General features: G+C 30.3%; 1 protein-coding gene across 1 annotated transcript; it reads left to right on the top strand.

Moving 5' to 3' along the window:
* The first annotated feature begins 3,172 nt into the window (after positions 1-3,172).
* Positions 3,173-5,643, top strand: LOC123014618. The gene is made up of 4 exons (XM_044413825.1): positions 3,173-3,244; positions 5,080-5,191; positions 5,241-5,367; positions 5,424-5,643. Exons 2-4 carry the CDS (start codon positions 5,098-5,100, stop codon positions 5,533-5,535), a joined length of 333 nt encoding a protein of 110 aa, XP_044269760.1. The 5' UTR covers positions 3,173-3,244; positions 5,080-5,097; the 3' UTR covers positions 5,536-5,643.
* Positions 5,644-11,264: the final 5,621 nt, after the last annotated feature.

The following is an 11,264-nucleotide window of genomic DNA, read 5'->3' as shown; positions in this document are numbered from 1 at the left end:
TAGATATTATAGATATTATAGATATTATAGATATTATAGATATTATAGATATTATAGATATTATAGATATTATAGATATTATAGATATTATAGATTGACCACTAATAAAGTTCACGTATTGAAATATTAAACTACTACGTAGAAGTAAACAAGATGTCCCAAAAAATAACTTAGGGACGTTTTCACCGGGTGTTTGTATAATAATGCTATATTTGCATGCGTTTAAATATTCTTTTAGCCATTTGGTTCTATTCTCTTAATTTTTACGAAAGTGAAAAAAATTACTAGATTTGTTGTCACCCGTCATCTAAGCATTTTTAAATTAGGGTAAAGTTACGTGTTCAGCATTATAAATTGCGTACAACGTTCAACTTCTTGTCACATTCTTTAAACATTTCTTGATTGCAGCCGTCGTACAAATTATATGTACTTAGTTGAGACAGATCTGGACATTTATTGTTCCAGTTAATCACATTTTTCCTTAATTTTTATTAGAAATCAGCCGCAATTTCTGATGATTCTTTTTCAACATTTTGTGCGTACAAACTGGAGTCAGCAATAGATTGAGAAACAGAAGTTATTATTAATTTAAAAAATGAAGATGAAAAATGTATGAATTATAATGAATGTTCTAAATAACGCTTTTTGGAATAAAAGAATAGATGTTACAGTTCTAAATCTTTAAAGTTATAAAATTCAATTTACATATTATATTCTTTTAAGATATAGTAAGGTGTTTTAATAATGTCTGAAACCTTTACCATAAAAATAAATTGTTTATACTTATCCGTGTAATCAAGAATGACGGTTTGTGTTAAACATTGAACGACGAGAAAAGTTGATATCTAGTTCAAAAGAGAATTTTGATTTTATAAAAATAGAAGAATAGAAGGTTTCAACAGATTGCGGTGCGTAAAAAACTGCTAAGACAAATGCATATTTTAAGTTTATAGTACATTACGAGCGAGGTGGTAAATATGGCATTACACCGAGTGCTTATGTATACGATCGAGAGGCGCCAGCCTCGAGATTGGATAAACCACAAGGGGTAATGCCATTACCACCGAGGTTTTTATTTTATTCACAATCACATTATTTTCAGTCAAAAATTTGGGTAAAATAAAATTCTAACAAAGTTAAAGTCCAAACGTGGTAGGCCATCCAAATGGCGTTTGATTTTTGACATTTCAGAAATGTCAAAGAAAATATTGAAATAATGTGTGAATCTGATTTAAAATCGTCGAACTGGAGCAGTGTACTCCCCCAGAAGTAAGAGAAACTGGTACAAAAGCAATTAATACTAATTTAGCAAAATATTATGCTTAACTTGACAATTTGAAAGAAAAAATTCCCGGTATTTTCGTAATTTTAACGTTGGCAATCCTGCATATTACCACCCAAGAGGAGTAACATTTATTACTCTTCATGAGAAATAATGACATGTTTCCCAACCTTAAAAAGGTTAGTAATCGGCATATTACATTAGTGATTGTGAATAAAAGTATTTTCACTTGTTGAGTCGAGATGTATCTAGGAAAGAAATAAATTAAAGACATTTTAGCTTCATGAAAAAGAAAACAACGATAATAGGGCCTTTTAGTTCGTTTATTGCATTTTTTAATAGCTGGTATAATTAACTGAGTTTGGAAGAAATCTAAAAATGCATATTTTAATTTATAAACGCTGTGTAGCATGATATAATAGCCATTTATGCAACAAGTTGCAAAATGAGCGTGTTTTTCACTAGACTCGTTACACTCGTGGTCCAACATGTCGTTTTTTTTTTGGATGTTCTTTACAATTTGGATATGAGAAGCATAGAATTCGAATTTTAAATCTGTGATAACAATAGTTTTCCAAAATGATACTATTGCGTTGCTGTTGCTATGAAAATAGTGTTATTTGTTATCTTTATGTCACACTTTTTAACACAAGTGACAAAATAAAGCACATTTAACAACTAAAATGACATATCACAACCAAATTGGAAAAAAAAACATTATCTTGTCTAATAAAATTAATAAAATCTGCATTAGTGAGTCTTTGTTAGTCCTTGTTGAATTGCCATGGTGCTTATTTATTCAAATAAATTCTATTAATTATCTTCTTTAACTTGCATAAGGATAAAGTCTTGCGGTAGCACCTGTTTGCTTTATCCAGTGCCATTGTGACAATTCCATTAGTGACGCAAGAGAAAAGAAGATTCTTAAGAAAAAAAATATGAAAGAATTTCCTTGTTCTATGTACACATACACACAAGTCAACGGTGCTCATTATGCATTATGTGCCATCTTAGGATCAAGATGTTTAGAAATAGAAGTATTAAAACAATTTTGCATAAATTACATATGGTATTCTTTAATAATGAAACGATATTGGTATAGGTATCTAGCGAAAGAAAATTCTAATTACATTGAGGTAGTTATTTTGCAATAGGATGAGCTACCGTGAGCAGCGAGTACCTATAAATAATAAATGAGAATCTCAAAGAACTATGCATTTGTAAGTAATGGCAAATTGTAATCTCAAAGGTTAACTTGTCATGTTTTTTGATGATCTCATTCCAATATTTGTTATTGCATTTTATTACTTGTTCATTAGTAGTGAAAAATGAACGGCGAAAGGAATGGGAATTGTTGGATGCGACAGTCAAGGTTCTGATAACTTTAATTGCACCAAGTTTTTGTCTGAAACGCAAATAAGACTTTTGTCACGGTAAATGACTTAAATGCCTTTCTTAAACAATATGCCCTCGCCGAGAAATTGTGTAACTAAACATGCACAATTTTTATGGTGAAATCCTGTATTTATTATGCTTAAAACTCGTTTGCACATTCAAGGTTTTGCTCATCTTTAATTAATATGCGGGACAGAAAACCGTAATATAATTTATATAGAGCTTCTACAAAAACCTTGACATTTCTGTACGGCAATTAATACCAAAAGAATGTCAAGAAATATATTACGAATTTAATCCTTATATTAAGTAAATAAAATAAAAGTGAAAAGAACGTACTGTAAAGTGGCCAATGCAACCGGATCTATCGATAAAAGAAATATCCTTTATTCTTCTTATTATTTTCCAAAACTTTCGAAATAAAAAACAGTAGATATTTTTTAATAGTGGAAATTAAAAAAATTGTAGAAATCAAGGAACAAGAGAACTCAAAATTATAACTCGTAGAAGTAGTCGGCTGTATAGATAGTAGTGTCAAAGAAAATTTTCGAGGCCTAAATTTTTCAGGTAATTGTTTTATTTTGTTTAAGATTCTACCCAAAAATCTTCGCAAAAACTGTGCATCACACGTCCCACATTTATTCCCAATATTCGTATTTGCAAAAGTTTCAAAGCTTCGATTTTTTGATAGGTATAAAATTCCACTCCAGATTTCGACAAAAAAGTCAATTTTCCGTAAGAATCCGACACTTTGTGAGAAAGTAATTGATAAAAATAAGCATTTAACTTGCTTGAAATTAATTGCATTAAGTCGAGAGTAAAAAGTCATCAACGTAATTTACGCCGTAATTTACATAGGACTTGTAAGCTGACACTTCCTTTATAAAACGTTAATGTGTTTAGATCTTGTATATATAAATCAGCTAATAAGTTTTCATGTAATTATTTTTCATCTTGGGCACGGACTCTACATAGCGCATATTCTACACACGTAATTTTGTAATGGTGGTGAGAATTCAACAAATTAAAAATAAAGAAACTCCTAGATCATTTATCACAAAGAGCTAATATGCACTCCTGTATTTTTTGCAAATACAAATTCACTAACTCATTATCCAATTTTAATTCCAAAGAAAGGAAGTACTGTGACAAATAGTGAAATTGAAATGAAACTCTTTGTTAAGTAGAGACATTGGCTTGTGACTGTAATAACTATAGTGATATTGATAAGTAGTGATAAGAAAAAATACATTTTTCCTTCTTCGTATCTAGAAAGCAGCAATATATTTTATAATAGTTTAATTAGTCAAATAAAACGTTTTCTCTTCAGTATTTGTCAACCTATACAGTTGGAGACAAAATATTTTGGTCGTCACTTTTCTGACACTTTAATGTAATTCAAGCTTTAACCTTAAAATGATTGACAATTTCAAATTAATGACAGCTATTATATTTTCCTATCAAAAATATGTACATACAACTTGTCAATTATGATTGACAGTAGCTAAAAATAAGGTTAACAGTCCTAAAGCATGCTTTACAATTAATTTTTCAATTTACAAGTCCACAACATTGTACTTACTTGGGGTGTGTTTCTATCAAAATTATTAGCACTGAATTCTGTCTTTGGACCTTAGGTAATGATGTCTGACCTCAGGTATTCAATTATAGCGCTTTCAAAGAGCAAACAGGCAAACAAGATTAATAAAAGTCAAAATTTTGACAACATCTCAATTTGAAAACATAACCATAATTTTTTAACAAAATTTTTAGGGACAAAAACAAAGAGCAAACAAAATTTGTGGCTATGGAGACAAGCTGCTACCAATTTTTTCACCAAAATTTTGACTTGGTAATTTCCATTTAAAAAAAACAGACTTTAATAACAATATTTATTTCCAAAAGAAAAAGTAACCTCCAACAGTTTTGAGTTTCCTGGTAGTTCTGGTACTACGATTAGTAACTTACGTATGTATTAGTATAACACATTTTAATTATTTTGCATCTGCAAATTGTAATGCGAATATTAAAGTAGTAGAACTAATATTAAATTATATAACTGTGATTAGTAACTTACGTATGTATTAGTATAACACATTTTAATTATTTTGCATCTGCAAATTGTAATGCGAATATTAAAGTAGTAGAACTAATATTAAATTATATAACTGTGTTTTTGGATCAAAATGAAATTAAATAAAATATGACAAGTACAGACAATTTAAGCAATACATGTGTTTGTTATTTAGTTGAAAACACTAAAATGATATTTTTTCATAAATTCATTAGGAGGAAAAAATTTATAAATAATATTTATGTGATTATGCATCATTATCTCTAGATTAAAGGTTATTATGTTGGTTCAACGAGAGAGATGTGGTTAAATGACTATCTACTTTTAGTTATTGTTTGGTTTGAAGATGGAGAGTCCAAAACTTGTTGCAATATTTTTTGTTATTATGGTTTGCTTGCAAGTCGAGGGATGGGTAGCCATTATTGTATCGAGTCCTGGAAGTAAGGTTTTTCACATTTTCATGAAATCAAAAAGTAAATAAATTTGTAGAAAAAACAGGGGGCTGTTATACGGAAAAGTATAATTTGGGAGAAATGAAAGTGGGAGAAGAAAAGCCTGTCCCAGGTACATGTGCCCAAGCAACGTGTACAAATGATGGAATTATCAACTTGGAAGGGTGAAACAGCAGTAACTAAAACTTATTTTGACAAGTTTATTTAATGTTTATTTTAGATGCAGTAAAGTTGTCGCCGAACCTCCATGTTACTTAACTGACGGCGATCTCTCGAAGCCTTTTCCTCACTGTTGTCAAGAAATGCATTGTAAAGAAGAAAATGAGATATAATATATCTATTTTGCCAATCTAGTTGCTGTGTACTAAAGAAAAGTTAAATTTCTGTATTTGTATAATGCGGACACTGTTGATTGGAATAAAAACTACAATTAAAGTGGAGATGAGTTTTTTCGGCCGTTTTCTTTATGGGTCAAGCTTGTCGAACGTTTTGAACATGATGGCCGCTTTATAAACTATGGATGCTTAGAAATCGTGTGTGGTCTTCGTAGTCATACAGAAAAAATATAGGTACTTAGAAAGACAGTAATTGAATGTTATATGTTTGCTGTTATGTTTTTTAAATTGTTACAAATGCGCGGTTTATTTTTGCCATATTAGAGTGCAATTTAATAGGTTGTAATTCATTTAAACTTCTCTATCATTTCTTATCGCTTAAAAATTAATTAATGTAATTACGAGAAAGTAGCAGAAGTTTAGTTAGAGGGCATATCGGCGAGATGAAGACGCAATAACATAACATTGTGACTTCCCACGAGTTGTTATGTGTTTTGTTAATATCTATTAACACGCAACGGAGCAGCGCGCTATAAAATAAAATCTTATTAGACTATTTATATTGTTTCTTGCACTAACTAAATACTTTAATAAGTTTACAGTGAAATTATGTTTCCAATTAACTTCAGTCTGAATAGCTATTCTGTATTGTTATTAATATTGCTTTTTACCTATTTTCTTCCTCCAATAAAAAAATAGTCATTCTCCAACAACCGACATCGTGTATAACGATGCAGTAACATAACAACAATAATCGTTAGACATTTGCAGGTGGAGATGCTATTTTTGCAATTGTAAAAAATAGATATGTATTTATTTTAAGGCGAGTGAACTAGACTCCCGTTTTATCATTTGTTGCCACGCACGCTATGGAACATTTGTTCTGCGAACATTTTTATACTACTTCTAATAATTACTACAGAAATTTAAATCATAACATAACTTTCCCTCATTCGTCACTATCTCACGTTGAGAAGAAAATTTTAAATTAAGACAAACATATAACGAGTGTTTTTTTTTAATTTCACGTTAGTTGGCGGTGACTATGACTTTGTTGTGAACGGATCACAAATTTTAATACGCCTGGTGCGGTGAGGTGTCAAATGTCAGATTAATAACTTTCAATTCGATGGTTTGTTCACAATTAAACTTTTATGGCTAGCTTTGACGCCAATTTTTTTCTTTTTATGATATCACTTTAGTGAGACAAACCCTAAACTATTAATTATACGTAAATATGGTATATAGGCACCGACAACACATATGTGTACCAAATATTTTTATGTACCTAATATTAATTGTCTTTTCTTAATTGCTCTTTGGATTTATTTTTTAAGACATCCATCAATTAGAAAAGCGACTTGAAAGCGTTTTCGCAGAATTATCTAGATTTTCAAATTTACGTGCAAAGTTCTTGGAAGTTGGGAGTTAATTAAATAACTTTTCGTCCAATTAAAATAAAGTCACGTTTAAGAATCGGTTTGCAAATAGCAGTATCTTTGGGACGAATCCGGGAAGCGTTCTGGAATTCCACGCGCCTATTTAAATATCAATGAATATACGTGATGTCGGCAAGTGGACGCGCCGATACCTCATTAATTAAATAAAACATGTCTAAGTTAAATCCAATGGGGAATTAAGTATTTGTCAACAACTGAGATTATGTGACAAAAACAACCATTGCCAATGAAACCGAGTCTATGCCAAATACGGGAAAACACTGAATACCGACATCGGCTGCTTAGACAGTAGATTAACCGAGTTCGAGTAATAAAACGCACGCGGCATCAAATGAAATCGCAGAATCTTTTATACCCATATGCTATTCTTTTTCATCGATTTAATTATTTCTTAGAACATTTATTTTGTATCTTTGAAGCCGACCAAAAAACAGATTGCTATACATATTTGAATAGCAAATTAGTGAAAGCCCTCTATTTTAAAAAGCTTTATAGGATTCACATCAAATGCATTGTATGGGTTTTATTTTCCTACTTTTATTTGATGACTGATTTTTTGGTAAATAGATAAGTTGTGAAATGTGTTATAAAATGTTATTTTCTTTTGACTTGTTCCTCTCAGAAGCAAACGTTTCCGCGATTAAAAGGAATAACAAAAAACAGTGGTGGCTTGTAACTCTCTAGTCAGGTGAGACCAGGAAATTCCAGAATCAACAAAAAAAGATGTAGATATTTCCATGTCATCCAAAAGGTAATCTGCTTGATAGGTTGGCTTCTTTATTTTTTTCACTTATGTAAAATTATGTAAAATAGCTAAAATTGGAGTGCTCCTTAACGCCAAGTGTGTTTTTTTCAATTCTTTTTAAACCTATGTAAATTTGTAAATCCTCTTTGGGTTTTTCATGTAACTTTATCCCGCGCGATAAATTTTTCAAGTAGGTATTTGAAACCATCATTGCCTGAACTCCATACATTAATTATGGGCGATCATCAAACATGGCCAACAAAATAAACATTCTTTTAAAACGCTACCACATAGCCAAGTATAAACTAGAGTCCAAAAGCACGTTTATGATGTGAACTTATGATGATACACAACCGTAAAGTTGGTCTTTCTAATTCCAAAATACAAGGCGACAAAAAAAAGTCATGTCGTGACAACTTGACAAATTTTATATCATTTTGTTCGTGTCAGTGAGACAAATCAAATGCAGTAAAAAAAAATTCTAAAAGTCCACACACTTTAAACTAATTTTTTTTTTCTAATTTAAATGAATTTAAAATACTTTAACTTTAAAAAATTAGTACTCACTAACTATTAGGCCGATTTCTTTCAAATAAAGACCATTTTAAAGGGATGGACTTGCCCTTTAGAATGATATGCAATTTGAAATTGAATATTGGCAAACTTTTCTTCGAACAGTGTTCGAAGAAGTTCGAAGTAAATCGAAGTAATCTAAAAAAAAAACCCTACGAGTAAATTTTTCTTCTTTCTTCACCATCATGTAGAGCATCTTTTTATTAATAAAAATCCAAATTTTTAAAATAATATACCGAATAGTTTTTAAGATATGATTTTTTGAAGTTAAGATTTGCTATTCATGTATTGCGCCATATAGGAGAAATGCATGTTATTCTTTCTTAAAATTGCATTTTTATAAAAGTATTCGTTTTAAGACTCTTCTTTTGCTAAAAATGGTCAATTGCACCTTCTTTGTTCTAATAAGAATAAACAAAAACTGTTTCTTTACTTAAAAAAAAACAAAGAGTACCTGCGTACTAAGAAAAGATAAGATACCATGAGCATGGAAAAAATGTTAAAAAAATTCTATCTATAAAAATTTCGATGTTATGAAAGTTTAAATTTTGCACTTTGACTCTATTTATTTCTGTTGAAAAATAGTATATTACATAACGAGCACGGAAAGTGATAAATAACGCACAAGCGGGAAAGTTGCGCACGAGGCGTTAACCGAGTACAGGCAATCCCGCGAGTGCGTTAGACACTTTCCTGCAAGGTTTGTACACTATTTTTAATACGACCATAAATGACTTTTTTCTTACGAACATATTTTTTTTTTCATAACGATTTATTTTTTATAATGGCTACAAAAATACGTTGAATAACGATTTATTTTTTATAATGGATACAAAAAAATACGTTGAATGAAAAAATGTGTGAATTGTGCGTTAGATTTCTAACCCACAGCGCGAAAACAAATCGCACAGGTTTTTGACCTCGAACGATATTGCCAATTTTCGCGCATATGTAATTGTGCGTTATGATCAAGTTTCGTATATGGTCGTAGAAAAATAATTTTTCAGACTATTAGAAAAGGAAACAAGGAAGCTGTAACCTAAATTGTAACTCTGTTTAATGTTATTTGTAGCTTTAATTGACAAAATTGTTGTATCTTTACAAAAGAAAAAAATGTTAAATGTAAAAAAAATTTTTTTGACAGATAGCATGTTTTAATATTTTTTCCCTGTTCCTGGTATCTTATGTTATTTGAAATTTTTCTCTGGGGCGCGAGTTTTGACACACCCTATATAATTTAGGGTATAAACCACTTAAAAGCAATTTATTTGTTGTGAGTAGTTTACCTCTGGAGCCTACATTTTTGATTGCTAAGTTTTTATACCTTTTTGTTTTTGTACATTAGAGGCTCTGTTTGAAATTGAATATACTTGCCGCATCTTTTATTATTTGTTGTCTAATTCGATAGTAAAATCAAATGAAACAATGAAGCAAGTTGGATAAAAATACCTAAGCATGTTAAACTACTTACATGATTTTACAATTTTATGTTTTGGGATTTCATTGTGCTTGTACAAATAAAAAAAAATTGTTGTTAAAATTCAACACATACAGAAACATGCTCGACTTTTTTGTATTTTTTTGTGTTAATTATTTTGAAGGTTATGTAATTTATTTCATTATCTAATTTACTGAACAACAGTATCTAATGCCAAAAAGTAATCAACAGCATCTCCAGTATTTTGTATTCCCAAGAGAGAGTAATTCACCGTAAATACCAAGTTGACGTAAACTCCTGACGCTTCCACTCAGCCAAAGACAAGAATCCGGCGGCGTGTCTTGTGAACTAGATGATAGGAAATGACTTGTGAGTAAATACACTTATGGAGAGACTAGATGTTTGTGCGTGCAGCTCCGTTTCCGCTTCTCTTTGAGCTGTAAATACATCATGTTTGTCTATGCCATCCTTCGGTTACGTCCAGTTTCTTTTATACATTTTTACTGTACCATAGAGTTCATTCTTCACGAAGAAGATAATAAAAACTAGTACGAGAAAGTGAATGCTTAGCCTTTTAGGAAGCAATTTAAATCGTTCATGGTCATTATCATTACGGAAGATTCGTCGTCACTTTGGGAAGCTCATCGGACGAGTTTTGTGATATATCCGCCAACTTGAACTTTATTTGTTACTAAACGTAGGCGGTGTACGTTAATTCACTTTTTATTGCAATTTTATAGCCTTTAATTCCATCGAGTTGTTATAAAATGCCTAGCGAGCAATGTACCAAAGATCATTTGCATACTCAGATACTTTCCATATTTAGGTGCTCTGCTGAAAGCACTATTTGACAAAATTCAAGTCTGATAAAATCAACCATATTTCATGTTAAATTAAGCTTGCATTAAACAATAGAACAAATCAGGAAGCATTATTTCTTTTTATGACAAAATTATACAAGTTAATTCAAATGAATCGATCCTAGAATTCTCCTGATCTTGCCAAATTTGTTAAAACAAATGGTTTCGGTAGAAATATTGTGAAAGAGCATTACAATTAATAAAACTTTTTTTTTGCAGTTACAATTTGATGCGATTCAAATTTGGCGAGGAAATTAATGGATGCTTCTTGATTCACCTTGACATGATATTCGATTAAATTATTTTTGTTTACGGATCTCACACTTAATTAGCGCAACGTTTTGTTTAGTGTACATTCACTTTTAATTTCAATTACTTTATTACAACTCACGAAGCAACTTTTAAAGCATTCGTCTAGAAGTTAAACATTTTATTGAAATGGTTTTGATAGATTTTAATCTAAAGTGTTGACTCTTTTTTATAAATTCTTTTCAATTTAGTAAATTTGAAATTTGACACAAAGAGTATACCTACTAATCAAAAAACTGTAAAACAATAACAAAAAAAATAAATTGAAAATTTACTTCCATTTCTCATTTAATATTGAATAGGTATTCAATTTAAAAATATATGATTTTAAAACAAATCAA

This window comes from Tribolium madens, unplaced genomic scaffold, assembly GCF_015345945.1.
Source record: "Tribolium madens isolate multiple individuals breed KSU strain unplaced genomic scaffold, Tmad_KSU_1.1 Scaffold_97;HRSCAF=244;Tcas5.2_LG3a, whole genome shotgun sequence".
In the NCBI taxonomy this organism is placed as follows: domain Eukaryota; kingdom Metazoa; phylum Arthropoda; class Insecta; order Coleoptera; family Tenebrionidae; genus Tribolium; species Tribolium madens.
This window is presented reverse-complemented; position numbering and strand designations above follow the sequence as displayed.